Source organism: Capra hircus, chromosome 11, assembly GCF_001704415.2.
Source record: "Capra hircus breed San Clemente chromosome 11, ASM170441v1, whole genome shotgun sequence".
Lineage (NCBI taxonomy): Eukaryota > Metazoa > Chordata > Mammalia > Artiodactyla > Bovidae > Capra > Capra hircus.
The window spans coordinates 2,549,210-2,567,142 of NC_030818.1; the positions used below are offsets into that span (position 1 = coordinate 2,549,210).

At 48.2% G+C, this 17,933-nt stretch overlaps 1 protein-coding gene across 1 annotated transcript in view; it reads left to right on the forward strand.

Moving 5' to 3' along the window:
* The window catches only part of FER1L5 (fer-1 like family member 5), a 55,444-nt gene continuing 42,763 nt past the window's right edge, over window positions 5,253-17,933 (forward strand). The window contains exons 1-9 of the mRNA XM_018054701.1: window positions 5,253-5,337; window positions 6,390-6,442; window positions 7,050-7,141; window positions 7,819-7,927; window positions 10,411-10,465; window positions 10,867-10,976; window positions 12,502-12,630; window positions 14,405-14,467; window positions 15,215-15,265. Coding sequence (XP_017910190.1) covers window positions 5,253-5,337; window positions 6,390-6,442; window positions 7,050-7,141; window positions 7,819-7,927; window positions 10,411-10,465; window positions 10,867-10,976; window positions 12,502-12,630; window positions 14,405-14,467; window positions 15,215-15,265 — 747 coding nt within the window. The remainder of the gene's footprint in view (window positions 5,338-6,389; window positions 6,443-7,049; window positions 7,142-7,818; window positions 7,928-10,410; window positions 10,466-10,866; window positions 10,977-12,501; window positions 12,631-14,404; window positions 14,468-15,214; window positions 15,266-17,933) is intronic.

Here is a 17,933-nt window from a genome sequence, read left to right on the forward strand (position 1 = left end):
TGCGGAAGTGGATTCCAGCTGGGAAGGGAGGGGCGGTGAGCCGCAAAACCCGGAAACGATGCAGCTGCAAGGGAGCCCGTGCTGCTGCTGCTGCTGCTGCTGCTGCTGCTGCTGCTGCTGCTGCTCCTGCTGCTGCTGCTGCTGCTGCCGCTGCGTCGCTTCAGTCGTGCCCGACTCTGTGCGACCCCACAGACGGCAGCCCACCAGGCTCCCCCGTCCCTGGGATTCTCCAAGCAGGAACACTGGAGTGGGTTGCCATTTCCTTCTCCAATGCATGAAAGTGAAGAGTGAAAGTGAAGTCGCTCAATTGTGTCCGACTCTTCATGACCCCATGGACTGCAGCCCACAGGCTCCTCCGCCCATGGGATTTTCCAGGCAAGAGCACTCGAGTGGGGTGCCATTGCCTTCTCCAAGGGAACCTCTACTTCCGCTTTATTGACTACGCCAAAGCCTTTGACTGTGTGGATCACAACAAACTGGAAAATTCTTCAAAAGATGGGAATTACCAGACCACCTTACCTCCCTCCTGAGAAATCTGTATTCAGATCAAGAAGCAACAGTTAGAACTGGACATGGAACAACAGACTGGTTCCAAATCAGGACAGGAGTAGGTCAAGGCTGTATGTTGTCACCCTACTTACTTAGCTTATATGCAGAGTACATCATGCAAAATGCCGGGCTGGATAAAGCACAAGCTAGAATCAAGACTGCCAGGAGAAATATCAATAACCTCAAATATGCAGATGACACCACCCTTATGGCAGAAAGCTAAGAAAAACTAAAGGGCCTCTTGATGGAAGTGAAAGAGGAGAGTGAAAATGTTGGCTTAAAACTCAACACTCAGAAAACTAAGATCATGGTATCTGGTCCCATCACTTCATGGCAAATAAATGGGAAAACAATGGAAACAGTGAGAGACTTTTTCTTAGACTCCAAAATCACTGCAGATGGTGACTGTAGCCATGAAATTAAAAGACCCTTGCTTCTTGGAAGAAAAGTTATGTCCAACCTAGACAGCATATTAAAAAGCAGAGACATTACTTTGCCAACAAAGGTCTGTCTAATCAAAGTTATGTTTTTTAAGTAGCCATGTATGGATGTGAGAGTTGGACTGTAAAGGAGGCTGAGCACCGAAGAATTGATGCTTTTGGACTGTGTTGGAGAAGACGCTTGAGAGTCCCTTAGACTGCAAGGAGATCCATCTAGCCAATCAGGAGGAGAAGGGGAGGACAGAGGATGAGATGGTTGGATGGCATCACTGACTCAATGGACATGTGTTTGAGTAAGCTCCAGGAGTTGGTAATGGACAGGGAAGGCTGACGTGCTGCAGTTCATGGGATCGCATGACTGAGCTACTGAACTGAACTGAATTGAGAAAGCACACGGGCCTTGCTTGCAGACAGCACGGGGTCTGGTGTATGGGTTCTTGCATCTTCAGCAAGAAAAGTGAGGGTGAGGGAGGAGGCTGGCTCCTGCAGCCCCTATTCTCGCTGTCCCCCACTGTTGCTTTGTAGGTTGTCTGGCCAGGGCCGGGAGGCAGGGCAACCTACTTTCCACTCCGCAAAGCTCATCCCTTACCTACCAGGTTGTGTTCCTTAGGAATTTACTTCTTATGCTGCATGCCTGAAACTAACACAATACTGTAAAGCAACAGTACTTAAAAAAAAAAAAAAAGAATTTACTCGAGAAACAGCCGCAATAAAAATACATGTAAAAATTAAAAGTTGCTGTGAGCCTAAAACTGCTCTAAAAAAAAAACTGTTAAAAATAAATAATTTGTGGAGTGCTGCTTTCTGGTCTCTGCAAAGATGTGTCAAGATGGCCCTACCCTTAAGAAGTTACAGCGAGGCAGTGCCGCCCTCAAGGCAGAGATTAGACTTCATGGTTGTACTTAGTTGCTTCAGTGGTGTCCATCTCTTTGCAACCCCACGGACTGTAGCCTGCCAGGTTCCTCTGTCCATGGAATACTCCCGGCAAGAACACTGGAGTGAGTTGCCGTGCCCTCCTCCAGGGGAGCTTCCCCACCCAGGGATTGAACCTGCATCTGTTGAGTCTCCTGCATTGGCAGGCAGATTCTTTACCTCTGAGTCACCTGGGAAGCCCAGTGAAAAAAATTCATTATCATAAAAATAAAATACTGAATACAGTATAGATTTAGCCTCCAAATGAGATATGAATGAAAACAGGTTGCAGGAAAGGCAGGTGTACTAAACCTGTTATCGCGTGTGATAAACAACAGTTCAGTTCAGCAGCTCAGTCGTGTCTGACACTTTGCAACCCCATGGACTGTAGCACGCCAGGCCTCCCTGTCCATCACCAACTCCCGGAGTTTACTCAAGCTCGTGTCCATTGAGTCGGTGATGCCACCCAACCATCTCATCCTCTGACATCCCCTTCTCCTCTGCCTTCAATCTTTCCCAGCATCAGGGTCTTTTCAGATAAGTCACTTCTTCACATCAGGTGGCCAAAGTATTGGATTTTCAGCTTCAGCAACCAATGAATATTCAGGACTGATTTCCTTTAGGATAGACTGGTTGGATCTCCTTGCTGTCCAAGGGACTCTCAAAACTCTTCTCCAACACCACAGTTCAAAAGCATCAATTCTTCAGTGCTCAGCTTTCTTTATGGTCCAACTTTCACATCCATACATGATTACTGGCAAAACCATAGCTTTGACTAGACAGACCTTTGTTGGCAAAGTAATGTCTCTGCTTTTTAATGTGCTGTCTAGGTTGGTCATAACTTTTCTTCCAGGGAGCAAGCGTCTTTTAATTTCACGGCTACGGTCATTGTGATCTGCAGTGATTTTGGAGCCCCCCAAAAATAAAAGTGTCACTGTTTCCCCATCTATTTGCCATGAAGTGATGGGACCAAATGCCATGATCTTAGTTTTCTGAATGTTGAGTTTTAAGCCAACATTTTCACTCTCCTCTTTCACTTTCACCAAGAAGCTCTTCAGTTCTTCACTTTCTGCCATAAGAGTGGTGTCATCTGCATATCTGAGGTTATTGATATTTCTCCTGGCAATCTTGATTCCAGCTTGTGCTTCTTCACCCAGTCCAGTGTTTTTCATGGTATACTCTGCATATAAGTTAAATATGCAGATAAACAACAGTGCCTGCCTGGCAAGTCAGTTGTTTCTGACTCTTTGTGACCCCATAGGCTGTATGTTAGCCCGCTAGGCTTCTCTGTTTATGAAATTCTCCAGGCAAGAATACTGGAGTGGGTTGCCATGCCCTCCCCAGGGTAGATAAGGTCTAAAAGTGATGAGTTGGAAAGTTTGGAAGAGAAAAGCTGGGAGATGGGAAAGGAGTGAAAAATGATGTAAAAGAACTGACTTGGTAGATAATCTCTTAGAGTGAAAAATTCAAGAGATGTTATTTAAATATACTACTTAGAGGTATAGAGGTTAGTATTATTAGGATGACAGGAGAAGAGCAGCCTTTGGTGCATCTTTCACCACCCTTAATTCTCTTGCCCTGGCACTTATTTTCCTCCAGCATTCTGCTGCTTTTCTCTCTTTATGTCTGATCAGCACAGTGTATGAACTGGTGTGTTTTCTCTGCCCTTTCTTCCTTCCTTAGCACACCAAGTTAATCATTTTTTTTTTCAATCTTTGCCAATCGGGGAGGTGATACATGGTATCTTATTGTATTTCTTTGCTTATTAATGAGCTTGATTTTTTTTTTACACATTTTTCTTGTTTGGGGGGCTTCTGAGTCCACTTTGGCAAAATGACAAACAGTATCTCATTGCATTTCTTTGATTAGTAAATAGGTTGAATTTGTTTTTGCATCTTTTTAAAAAAATCTGTTTGGGCAATTTTCCCTCAGGAGTATTCATCTTTTTCTTATTGAATTATAAGAACTGTCGCAGATGTTCCCTGCCTTGATATTTGTCTTTTAAGGTATATTTTTCTATACAAGCATCTTAAATTTTATGTGATCAAATCTATCAACCTCTTCCTTTACTGAGTCTGCCTTTTGTGTCATGATTAGTTTGGAAAATCTTTCACAAAGCAACAAGCATTGTGTCATTGTTAGATTTCAAGAAAAACTGTCAGGAAGACTAAAAGCAATCGTAGCACCATAATCACACATCCAGTTTATTTTTTTTTTAATTGTTGTTCTTTGAATGCTATGCATGTTTTAGAATGCGTAGTAAGCTTAGTGCTAAATTGTTTCACCAATTAATATACATTTTTAAAACATTCGTTAATTTTTATGCTAATGGGACTTCCCTGGGGGTCCAGTGACTAAGACTCCCCATTCCCAATGCAAAGGGTGCAGGTTCCATCCCCGATCAGGAAACTAAGACCCCACACACCCTGTGGCCAGAAAACCGAAACATAAAACAAATTCAGTGAAGACTTTAAAAATGGTCCACATCAAAAAACAACCAAAAAAGTCTTAATAAGTTCACATGCTGCAACTAAGACCCGGCACAGCCAAATAAATTGACAAAAATTTTTTTTTCATGCTAACTCTTGGATGTAGTTAGATGTAGGTTATATAACAATCAACCTTCTAAAGTAGGAAAAGCTCAGGGACAACAAGAGCAATGACCTGCTCCATTCTCATTCTGAGAGGCCTTGAAAGCAAGCAAGATACCACAAGATTATATTGTCAGTGAGATTTTTCTTTAGAGAGCTTCTTTAACCTTACAAACCCAGCTGGCTGGCATAGGAATTTGTTAATGAGTAAGCTTCTTTGGTTAAAGAAAGACTCATTATCTAAACTCATGTCCTCTTTAGAAAAAGGGAGGCCTTGATGTTTGCTTCCACATTAGGAAGGACTTCTGAAACACCACTGAAATCATCTTTGAGTTCCCTATTCCTTTCCTCAACTCACTTCCCTTCTCTATTTTCTATGGAAACGGTGTGACTTTGGCAAGGATTCAGTCCAGATATCTTGCTTGTATAAAGAGAACGTATTCCCCTTTCTCCTGATCCTGAAATTAGAAGAACAGTAAAAATGAGAGAGCAAAGAAATTGGGAAGGGGAAATGAACTTCAGCCAAGCTGTTTTGCTTCTGCAGCCCGGGTCACCTCAAGCCACTGGCTCCATCGTGCCCTATGACTTCCTCCTCTTTCAATTCTCTTCCTTCCTCTCCAGAATCAAGAACCCCCGGCCTTTGTGACATCACCTCTGTTGCTAAGCAACAGACTTTACTCACCCTAGGAGAAGCCCTGGACTAAGGTGCTCCAAGCAGGAAGTTTTGCCTGAGAAGGACATTGAGAAGTAGATGGGGAAGATGCTGCGGCTTATCGTGCAGTCGGCCAAGATTAGCCCACCCCTAAGCCCCCCACCCAGACCCTGCGTGTCCGTGTACTTCAGAGGTAAGAGCCAGGACCCCCCAAGAGGCAGCATGTGTCCAGTGCTAACTAGACCCATTGGTGCCCTACTATGTAAAAGATGCCGTGTAACCAAAAGGTGAGGTATACGTCATCCGGGTCTTTCAAATTTATCATCCTTTTGCTGTGATTTCTCTTAGTATGACTCCTCTGCCTTCATTTTTTCTGTTGAATGGCTACATGTCCAACTCTTTGCAACCCCATGAACTGTAGGCCACCAAGCTCCTCTGTCCATGGAATTCTCCAGGCAAGAATACTGGAGTGGGTTACCGTGCCCTCACACGCATATTCATTCCCTGGGAAGAATCTCAGAGTTACCAATTTAGGGGTTCTTTGCAGGGCTATGGACTGTTCTTTGTTAAAGATGTTTCTGGAGAAGACAAACTGTAGTGGATAAAGACCTTTCAACCCATTAGAGATGTTTTAGGATGTCTCAGAGTACACTGGCTTTACCATTGGTTGTTACCCAACGGTAACAACAGAACCCTTAAATCCCGGTGCCGTGACACAGCAGAAGTTCACCTCTTGCTTACAACCAAGTCCAATGTCGACGGCACAGATCAGGCAGCAAACCTGAATGACTCCTCCCAACAGGAGACTGGGGACCAGCTGCCTGTTGCTGGTGGCTGCAGAGTCTCCAGGCATCGCTCTGCCCGCAGACGGTGAGAGTGGACACGGGAGTGGGGAGGGGAATGGACGCTCTCTGGGAAGCTTCGGGAGCCAATCCAGGCAGCAGTTAAGTACCGCTCCCACACTCCATTGGCCAGGACGAGTTTCCCGGCCCCACCCTGGTGCGAGATGACTGGGAACTGTGTACCCAGGAGGAAAATGAAATGAACACGTAACGTTATCTGTCACATGGGGGTGATGTCACTCTTAACAAAAGGTGAGAAGTTTAGAAAACTCCGAAGTCAGAAAGAATCAGTGCCAGTGTAGGCTGGATGTTTTCTTAGAGAGTCTGACCTCTCTTTGCTCACTCGAACCTAGACTTTGAAACATGTCGTATCACATACGCTGGCCCCTTGGTGTCTTTTCAGATGTCAAGAGGACAACTCGTGAGGTGGAAGGCAATCACCCCGTGTGGAATGAGGTAAAACACATTAGGACAAGCCCAGATGAGACCATGACAAGCCCAGCATTCAGGCTGGGGCCAGGCTGACTGTGCTCAGAAGTCTAGGGAGGGGACAGAGGCCTCCTCAGCCTTCCCATGGCTGGAGCGTCTTGCCCTGTGAGCAGCCTCTGTGCTGAGAAGGCTGTGTGGGGTCTCAGGGCCACTGTAACCACAGCTGCTTAGAGCTCTTGGCCTTCCCCCTCACCCTAGGGAGGGACTCAGCTTGTCCAACCAGCCATCCTGCTGTTCCCAGGGACAGGGCTCCCTCTGAAGGATCCCCTCTCATCTCCCATCCATCCTCGTCCCACCACCTGATTCCTAAGCACCTTAACTAAACAAGCCCCCAGTACTACAGCTAAGCTCTAGGAGCTCAGGTAGGATGCCCAGCTCCCGGGTGAAGGTAACAAATGCCTCCTCTTAGGAAACTGGACTTGAGGGAGGGTCCTCAGTTCAAGTCCTCACTTCAAGTCCTCAGGTCCTCAGTTCAACAGTGCCAGGGCTTCACCTGCCTCTTTTCTCGTTTCCTAGAGGGATGGGAAGGGGGCGGGGTAGAGGGAGGGTACTGACTTCTCCGTGGCTCCCCCAGACGCTCATCTGGCACCTCTGGAACCACCCCCTGCAGAAGGACTCTTTCCTGCAAATCACCCTTCGAGACATGGGCTCAATGAAGAAGGAAAGGTAAGGCTCCCCCAGAGAGAGAGGCAGGAGGAGCCTGATTCTCTGACCAAATCTACAGCAGATGCTGTGTCTCCAGTCTCTCATCCATAACTCACTCAGATGCAAGGACTAGAACCCACTCTAGACAGCTAATACCAAAAAAAAAAGGTATCAAGGCTAGAATTATAGATAGATCAAACAGAATTAGGAAACTGGGGATTCAGGAGCTTTCTGTCTCTTTTGAAGACACAGGATCTCAAACCTGTTTCTTTCTGCCCAACACTGGTTTCCCATCACAGCCCCATGCTGAAACTGAGCTATGGCATCCCAGGTCAAAATTCCTAGGACAGAGAATTTGATTGGCCCAGCTTTGGTCAGATGCCCACCTCCTGGTCCAATCAGCTGTTCCTTAGCACAGGTCCTGTTCCAGAGGAGCGTGGGAGCAGAGCTTCTGGAAAGGGGCTGGGCACAGCAGGGCAGAGCCAGTAACTAGAGGGCCCACTGGCAAGGAAGCCCCCAAGCCAGTTCCCAGAGAGTTGAGAGTCCTGCGCCCTCTAGTGGCTGCTCCGCATCACCGCATCCTTCCTTCTGTCTGGACAGCACAGCCTCCAGGAGGGAAAAGACATCCCTGGATAAAGCTCTGCCTGAGACAGAGGACACCTGGCTCAGGATCTCACACCTGCTCCCTGTCTCCCCAGGTTCATTGGCATGGCCACAGTACTGCTCAAGACCTTGGTGAAAAAGCCAAGAAAGATCCTTTTCGTGAATGACCTAACCCTGCTCAACCATTCCATGATGCCGACAGAGGTGAGTCAGGCCCCAGGGAGGGGGGCTGCAGGAGTGGGGGGCCGCTGATGAAGCTGGGCCATGCACTGCAGCAGTGTCTCGGGGCCCCCCTAACCCGGAGAACATTTTCTACCCCGGGGGACCCCATCACACTTGTCATCATCTCCCCAAGTTCCATGACGCTCTCCATCTACTGACTCACCCCTCTACCCTTCACCCACCCATTGAGATCAGAACTCAGCCAATGGTCTGCTGGTGTCAGCAACTGCGCTAGGCCTGGGATACGAACTGGAACGAAGCCCGCATCTATCGTCACTCACCTGGCAAGCACTCCCGCACACGTGTACTGGGGTCTGTAAAGCTACTTCACTGAGGTCAGGGGGGAATGAATGGCTTCACTTGAGAGAAAATGAAAGGCTTCACAGAGGAGGTGATGAGGACCAACCAGATGAGAAAAAGCAAAGGCGATTTATTCAGAGCTTGCTATTAATATGTAACAAGGGGCTTCCCTGGTGGCTCAGTGGTAACAAATCTGCCTACAATGGAGGAGACACGGATTCGATCCTTGGGTCAGGAAGATCCCCTAGAGAAAGAAATGGCAATCCACTCCAGTATTCTTGCCTGGGAAATCCCAGAGGAGCCTGGGTGGGCTACAATCCATGGGGTCGCAAAAGAGTCGGACGTGTCTTCGCGACTAAACAACAACAGATATAACAAGGGAGTCAGCCACCAGCACTTGGATCTGACAGAGACGCAAAGGTAGGCAGAGGAGTGAGAAAACTCAATGGTAGAAAAAAGGGAAGACTTCAGGTAAGTCCTGATGGGAGTCTGTTGATATGAGGGGCGCTGTAAGTGGACCAACCAGAAGCTGAGCACCCTATGTGATTGCTTGCTGCTGCTGCTGCTAAGTCGGTTCAGTTGTGTCCGACTCTGCGATCCCTTAGACGGCAGCCCAGCAGGCTCCTCTGTCCCCAGGATTCTCCAGGCAAGAATACTGGGGTGGGTTGCCATTTCCTTCTCCATGTGATTGCTTAAGGGTATATATTTGGCTTTCTCCCGTCAGCTCTGAGCTAAAAGTGGGAACAAAATTAAGAGATTCGTCAGTTATTAATCAAGTCCTGGCTGTTTGTCGCCAGAGCTGGTGGTCTGACTTTCTATAGGTCCAACTCACAGCAAACTGACTTCCTGGGCTGGTGACTGTAATCAGGTTCGTTTCCTGAGCTGATTGCTACAGAGTGTAGTCAGAGTTCCACTTTTATAGATTAAAAAACATTTTTTTATGTGGTTTTATTTCTGGCTGTTCTGGGTCTTGGCTGCTGCGCAGGCTTTTTCTCTACCTGAGGCAAGCAAGGGCTGCTCTAGCTGCAGTGTGAAGGCTTCTCATTGCCATGGCTCCATAGTTGCAGAGCAGCAGCTCTAGGCCACGCGCATTTCGGTAGCACAGCTCCCGCCTCTGGAGCACAGGCTCAATAGCTGTGGCGCACTGGCTTAGTTGCTTTTCGGCATGTGGGATCTTCCGGGACCAGGGGTCAAACCTGTGTCTCCTGCTTTGGCAGGAGGATTCTTAACCACTGACCCACCAGGGAAGCCCTGTAGATGGTTTTTAAGGAGAGGCGTGGTGGCTCAGATGGTGAAGAATCCGCATGAAATTCAGGAGACACAAGTTCAATCCCCAGGTTGGGAAGATCCCCTGAAAGAGAGCGTGGCAACCCGCTCCGATATTCTTGCCTGGAAAATCCCCATGGACAGAGGAGCCTGGCGGGCTATATAGTCCACGCAGTCGCAAAGAGTCGGACATGATGGAGCGACGAAGCACAGCAGCACATGAGTTTGCCCAACGGATAGGAAAGAAAGACAGCCCCTGGCAGGAATGTAAGGTGCTGGTGTGGAGGTGGAGGGACAAAAGGCAGCCCGGCATGTTGAGGAGGGTGGGCTGCCTGCTCTGCCAGCACTGGGGGAGGGGCGGGGAGGGCTTGACTGTGGGAGGGCCGAGATTGGGCAGTGGCCAGGGTCCAGAAGGGAAGGGCCCTGCGGGGTCTACGCGGATACGCTGATAGTTTAGGGCACTTAGGAGTTCAGGGGTCAATTCTGACGATGGCTGAGCAGTGAGGGCGCTTGGAGGCAAGAGGTCAGTTGGTGTTTGCTGGAGTTCCCACAGGGCGTCATGAGATGTTGGGCGAGGAGCTTAGCATCAGTGGTTCTAGACTGGTCCCAAGTCACCTCTTCTCCTCCCCACCCCGCGGCGTTCTATTCTGTCACCACCACGGCCACGCGCCTCCTCTGTTCTTCAGCCCCGTCCGCAGTGACCCGTTGCTCTCTCCCCATCAGTTTATAGCCTCCCTCCACCCCAGACTGCACAGTCCCCTCAGTGGGGCCCTGTGCTGTGGCCAGCATCACTCCACCCGGGACGGCTGGGTGCGACTCCTGCCACGATGGGCCAGGTGCCAGTGCCGCGATCTTGCCGGGATTGCCGGATCTTACAGCCCCCTGCCTTTGCCTTGCAGTGCACTGTCACGTTACAGGCGGCCCTTATGACCTACAAGGACATTGAGAAGATTGGTATGTACTTCCATGGGGCTGAGCCCTGCCCTTCTCCAGCCATAGCTGGAAGGGCTCTTGGGGATCTTGGAGACCCCAACCCTTGAGGCCTATAGGATTGTGAGCTCTCCAGACACCTCCCCATAGACGTAAGACTCAGCCTGCAATGGGCTGCAGAGGGAGGCAAGGATGACCGTTCCCCAGAGCGTGCCCCGCCCATGTATAGAGAGTGAGGCCCAGGGGTACCGAGGGTAGGTGGGGACCATGGAGGGTTCTGGGAGGACATGTGCCCTTACCAGGGCCTCTCGGCTGTGATTTTAGTTAGCACTGGGGACACTGGGGGACAGAACGATGAAATGGGCACGTGCCCCCAAGTGCCCTGCTCTCCCCCCATGAGAGCCCACCCTGGGCTGTTTCCCCAGGCGATGAAGACCTCCTGGCCATAACAGCTCAAGAGGTGGCCAAGCAGAAGCTGATGTTTCCCAGTGCCACAGTGCACAAGGCTCTGTCCCCAAAGCCTCAGCACTTCCAGGTGAGGCCCTTTACTGAGTCTCAGGAGAGCAGAAGAAACACAGACCATAGATTCAGCTGCACAGAAGCTTAAAATGTTCAGTTCCTACCAACACAGCATTGTAAAGCAACTATACTCCAATAAACACTGAAAAAGTAACATAAATTAATACCATTATGGTTAAAAAAAAAAGCAAACCATAACCTGAATGATTGAGTATTTTTTAATTTATTGAAGCATGTTTTATGTACCAGAATATGGTGTTTCTTGGTAAATATTCTGTGCACACTTAAGAATAATTTGCATTCTGCCACTGTTGGATCAAATAGTCTATAAATGTCCATCAGGTCACGTTGATTGATTGTTGTTGTTTAGTCTCTAAGTCATGTCCAATTCTTTTGCAACCCCATGGACTGTAGCCCACCAGCCTCCTCTGTTCATGGGATTCTCCAGGCAAGAACACTGGAGTGGGTTGCCGCACCTTCTCCAGGGGATCTTCCCAACCCAGGGATGGAACCCAGTCTCCTGCCTTGGCTGGTGGGTTCTTTACCGCTGAGCCACTGGGAAAGCCAAGTTGATTGATAGTGCTATTCAAATGTATTATGCCATGATGATTTTCTGCCTACCTGTTATGTCAATGGGGAGAAGAGTTTTTCTTTCTTTCTCTTTATACTTCTTGCCTGGAAAATCCCATGGATGGAGGAGCCTGGTAGGCTGCAGTCCATGGGGGTCGCAAAGAGTCGTACATGACTGAGCGACTTCACTTTCACTTTTCACTTTCCTGCATTGGAGAAGGAAATGGCAACCCACTCCAGTGTTCTTGCCTGGAGAATCCCAGGGACAGGGGAGCCTGGTGGGCTGCCGTCTCTGGGGTCACACAGAATCGGACACGACTGAAGTGACTTAGCAGCAGCAGCATTGTGAAGATCTGTTGTCAAGGTATAAACAAAAATGTTTATAATCTTTATATGTCCTCTTCATTAACTGGTCCTTTTATCACTATGAAATAAACTTCTTTATCTCTGGTAAAAAATAAATAATTAAATAAAAATGAATAAAGTGTTCAATTCTGTGAAAAGATCACAAGCAGAAAAGACAATATACTGGGACTTCCCTGGCGGTCCAGTGGCTAAGACTCCGCACTCACAGTGCAGGGGTCCCAGGTTCAATCCCTGGTCGGGGAACTAGACCCACATGCTGCAACTAAAGATCCCACATGCCGTAACTGAGACTTGATGCAGTCAAATAAATATTTAAAACAAACGAAACGGTACAACAACAACTGAGAAATGTTGGACCCTATTCTGTAACAAGTCCCCCCCACTCAGTAAACCCTGTGTGCACCCAAAATGAAAAGGCGAAGTGAGGTGACAGTTCGCATAGGAAGAAACAGAAGGAGCCAGAGCCTGCTCAGGGCTTTGGGGCCACTTTCTATCGGCAGTAGATGCTTCTTACCAGAACATATTGTTCTTTCAGAGAAGAGTCCCCCTTGACAAAGAGGAGCCTGGACCCCCAAAGTCAGTTTCCCCTGGTCTCTCCCCTGCAGGTCCGCGTGCAGCTGTTTGAAGCCCGGCAGCTGATGGGCAACGACATCAAGCCAGTGGTGAAGGTGGTCATTGGGGGCCACCAGCACCACTCACGGATCAAGATGGGGAACAACCCTTTCTTCAATGAGGTGGGCGGCCTGTGCCCTTCAGAGCTGACTGGGGGCACTTGGGTCACAGGGGCCAGCTGAGGGCTAGGCATCTCCTGCTGGTGGACGGGAAGCTTGCTCCCGACTCTGCTGCTTTCATCTGTTCATTCCACAAAACTGGGCACACATGGTCAAACACCATGGAGACCAGAGCATGTGAACATATACGTGATGACGATGGGGCAAGACTGCAGTGGGCAGGAATGGGAGGGGACAGAGATCTGGGGAAACAGCAATCTAGGGGGACAGGGCCCGGGGGATAAAGATCTGGGAGGGCCGCTGATACAGCCAGAAAGTGCAGGCCCCGTGTAGAATGATAGCAATCTGGCCCCATCACTTCACGGCAAATAGGAGGGGAAAAAGTGGCCGCAGTGACAGACTTTCTTTTCTTGGGCTCCAGAATCACTGCTGACGGCGTCTACCGCCATTAAATTAAAAGACACTTGTTCCTTGGAAGAAGAGCTGTGACAAACCTAGACAACTTCATTGTCTCTGTATTAAAAAGCAGAGGCATCACTTTGCTGACAAAAGTTTGCCTAGCTGAAAGCTATGGTTTTTCTAGTAGTCAGGTATGGATATGAGAGTTGGACCATAAAGAAAGCTGAGTGCTGAAGAATTGGTGCTTCCAAACTATGGTGCTGGAGAAGACTCTCGAGAATCCTTTGGACTGCAAGAGGATTAAACCAGTCAGTCGTAAAGGAGATCAGTCCTGAATATTCATTGGAAGGACTGATGCTGAAGCTGAAGCTCCGATACTTTGGCCACCTGATGCAAAGAACTGACTCATTGGAAAAGACCCGGATGCTGGGAAAGACTGAAGGCAGGAGGAGAAGGGGACAACAGAGGATGAGATGGTTGGATGATATCACCAACTCCATGGATGGGTTTGAGCAAGCTCTGGGAGTTGGTGAGGGACAGGGAAGCCTGGCGTGCTGCTGTCCATGGGGTCACAAAAAGTCGGACACGACTGAACGACTGACTTTGCCGCCGTTGGGGCCTCCCCTCCTGGCATCATGACTGATGCAGTAAGAACTCCATAAATAAGCACTGAATTAGTTTGTGACTAGACCACCAAAGAAAAGAGAGAAGCACAGTGGGGACAGGGAACAGAGGGTGGAGAGGACTCAGAAAAGTCTCCTGCAACCTTGAAGGAGGAATCTACCAAGGAAAGAGGGACAAGATGGAGAAAGATAATTCAGGAAAAGGAATTGTGTTCTCAGAGACCCGGAAGGAAGAAACAGTAGGGCTGGTTGGCAAAACTAGATGTGGGTGGAGCTGGGACGGGCGTGGCCGTAGGTAAGCCTGCAAAATGTGCTGGGCCCTCATCTTGGATGGGACTTGAGAGCCATGGAGGGACTCAAGCAGGAGAGTGACAGGGCCAGGTCTGCTCTGGGGGGAGGAGGTTCTGGCTGCAGCAGGGAGTGGGGGTGTGGTGGACAGACAGGGCGATCTAGAAAGAGGCGGACACTTTCATCTCCATCCCAGGGCAGTTTGATGGGCTCTGAGCTGCTCCCAGGCCCTCCAGGGATCCCCTACACCACCCTTTTCTGGATAAAAAATCATTTAGGACCTGGCGGGCCTCTGCTTCTGCAAGCGGAGCATGCGGGTGGTAAGGAGACGAAGGTCACCGAAATGGACAAACAACAGGCAGAAGCCTCTTAGTTGGAGGCTTCAGGCTTGCTCAGTCCCTGGGGGATGGGATGGAGACACATTTCCTACCCTCACCCCCGCCCCCCTCCCATTCTCTCTACTTCAGCTCTTCTTCCAGAATTTTTATGAGGCTCCCATGAAGTTCTTCGATGAGATTATCTTAATCCAGGTGAGGAGCCAGGCAAGACAGCTTCGCCTTTCTTGCCCCGCCTCAATTCTGAAAAGTGCTTCACTCCCCTCCAGCCCCATCCGTAGAGCTAGAGTCCCGTCCGATGGTCTTTCTGACCCCAAGGCAGCACCTCTGCCACCTTCCTCACCCTAGCAGCCAGACACCGCCCGATCCATCCATCCATCTGTCCATTTGTTCGTTCACTCAATGAATGTTATGAAATGCCAAATGATAGGCCCTGAGCTTAGCTCCAAGGTGAACAAAGCAACCCTTTCCCGTGTGCCAGGATTTTCATGCCACCAAAGGACCCCTCAAATGTCCCCTCCAAATGAGACATTCCATTCTCCGACCACAGGGAGCCCAGTAACAATGGGGAACTTGTGTTTATCAAATGCCTCCTATGTGCCCAGCACAGGGCTAGTGACAGCAAGGCTTCTCCCTCGGAGAGGTCTTAGGAGACAGCCAAGGCAGGATGCAGAGGAGAAAGCTGAGAGCAAGTGTGCTTTGTGGAGACCAAGGGAATTGACCTCTCGGATCAATTTCCTCATCCTGAAAGTGGGACTGAAAATCTGAACTTCTCAGGGCTCCTCTGAGAATTAAATGAGGAACGCTGCTTGGAAGTGTCCGTCATTAGGAAGTTGAGTCAGTCCTGGAGAGCCCAGATGTACCCTGCCGATTCCTCCCATGGGGTTGGGGAAATCAGGGTTAGGGTTGTGAATAACAAATCTTTCTGGGAACTCCCTGCAGGTGATGAATTCCTCAGTGATGAGATTCAATGCAGAGATCGGGAGATTCCAAGTGAGCACTGGATGGAGGAGGAGGTTTGATGAAATATTTAGAGACCCACCCAGGGCTACTTGCCCCAGGCTAGGGAAAAGGACTTGGATTTCCAGCTGTGGATCCACCTACCCACTGGGTGATTTAGACAAGTTATTCGGAGCCTTTACTTCCTTATCTGTAAAATGGGGATAATAACACACTCAACCCACAGGATTTTTGTGAGGATTAACGTAGGTAACATTTATGAGAGTGCTGGGTGCCACCTTAACTCCCCCACACTTAGCATATTTATGGACACAGCTCACATCTCTGTCTCCAGAAATGGAAACAGAGGATCCAAAAGGTCAACCAGGTTGTTGGAAAACCTGGAGAAAGACTGCCCCTGAAGACAGAGTGAAAAGATTTGCTTTGGGAAAGACCCAGGTTGAGAAATGAGGAACGTTCACACAATCATGAAGGGCTAACCAAAAGGTAGGGTTGCCAGGTTAAATCCAGGAGGCCCTGGAAATTTTTAATCTTAAACAACAGGTACTTTTTAAATGTAAGTATGTCCCCAATATTTCATGGCTCTTCGTGAAATATTGCTGGGGACCTACGTTTACTAAAAAAAAGGTCATTATTTATCTGTAATCCTAATTTAAACTGGCATCTGTATTTATATTTGCTAAATCTGGCAACTCTTGGGAAAGGGCCCTACCCTTGGGAAAGGCAAATTTAGGACAAGTCAAAGGAAGGTTTCTTTCTCACAACTTGTAATAAGCATGTGAGTGTTCATAACCTGCCCCTCCCCCAACTAACTCTCAAAGAAGCTGCACAGGCCTAGGAATTAAGAGATTCTGGAATGGTTGGGGATCTCTGAGTTGGGCAGATCTCCTGGAGTAGAAAATGGCCACCCACTCCAGTGCTCTTGCCTGGAGACTCTCTTGAACAACAGAGCCTGGTGGGCTACGGTCAATGGGGTTGCAAAGAGTCTGACATGACTGATTTAAAACGGAAGGTCCGAAACTGCAATTGCTTTGTACCAACCTAAACATTGTGAATCAAATCTCAGACATATCATTCTACTTTAAAATATTTCATTACCTATTTCAAAACCATACAGACTTTATGAAGCATAATTGAATACAATGACAACATCTAAACACCTTTATAATTCTTGGCCAGCACCAAATATCTAGTCAGTGTTCAAACATCCCTAATTGTCTCATGAATCCCTTCTACAGTTTATTCTGATTTGAATAATTATAAATATTCTGATTTGGATCCAAACCAAGTGCACATATTGCAGTTGATTAAAATGTGTTTTTAGGTGCATTTTATTCAGTTGGTCCTGCACCCTAGCTTTCTTTGCATTTCTTTTTCTTTTTTTAGTATTTATTTATTCAGCCGCCTTAGGTCTCAGTTTTGGCACTCAGGATGTTCACTGTGTCGTGCAAGCTCTTTCAGAGTAGCTTGCAGACTCTCATTGTGATACGAGGGCTCAGTAGTTGTGGCTCATGGGCTTGGTTGCCCCACGGCACATGAGATCTTAGTTCCCCAACCAGGGATCAAACCTGTGTTCCCTGTATTGTAAGGCGGATTCTTAAGCACTGGATCGCTAGGGAAGTCTGGCTGTTTATTTCTTGAAGCAACTGTATAGTTTGTCCTGCAGAGTTTTCCCTCAGCCTGGATCTTGCTGACTGTACCTCCAGCGGCTCACATCTCATGATCCTCCGCCCAGGTATTTGCTATCTAGAGGCTGGATCAGACTTAGGTCAATTATTTGGCAAGATGACATCACCTACAGGCACAGAATGACTGCCGGTCTCTTTCTTTGTTGTTAACAGCTATTGATGATCACTGCCTAGATCTATTGCCCGTTAGAGGTGAATAAGTTTTGTTTTGGTTTGTTTTCTTCCAGCTTTATTGAGATATAATTGACATACAATAATATACAAACATTTTAAATGTATAATTTGATACATTTTTGAAACCATTGTATTTGAAACCATTATCACAATCAAGGTGATGAACATAGTGACTTCCCTGGTGGTCCACTGGTTAAGACTTGGCACTTCCATTGCAGGAAACGCAGGTTAGATCCCTAGTTGGAGAGCTAGGATTCCACATGCTTCACTGTCAAAAAACCAAACCCCAAACTGAAGCAGTGTTGTTACAAATTCAGTAAAGACCTTAAAAGTGGTCCACATCAAAACAAACAAACAGAACGTCTATCTCCCAGGGAAAGAGGAAAACCCCTAGTCAGTTGGCCAACTCCTCAACTGTCCTCTTCCCCAGGATGGGATAAGCACTTTCCTCCACACAGGCGTAGGGAAGAACAAGGCTGTGTCTGTTAGCAGTGCTGGTGGTGATCAAGCGTCCTTTCAATCCAAACCTTACTTACTCGTTGTTAAGATTTGGGGCTCTTGGCTCAAACGCAACATTTGCCTCTGTAGAGTAGAGATTACAATGGGCCAACTTCCAGGTTGCCGTAAAGATGGAAGGAGCTAGGGCGGGACAAGTCCATGAGAGCCGACTCATTGGAAAAGACCCTGATGCTGGGAAAGACTGAGGGCGAGAGGAGAAGGGGGCAGCAGAGGCTGAGACGATTAGATAGCTTCATTGCCTCAGTGGACATAAGTTTGCACAGACTTCGGGCAATGGTGAAGGACCCGGAAGCCTGGCATGCTGCAGTTTCATGGGGTCA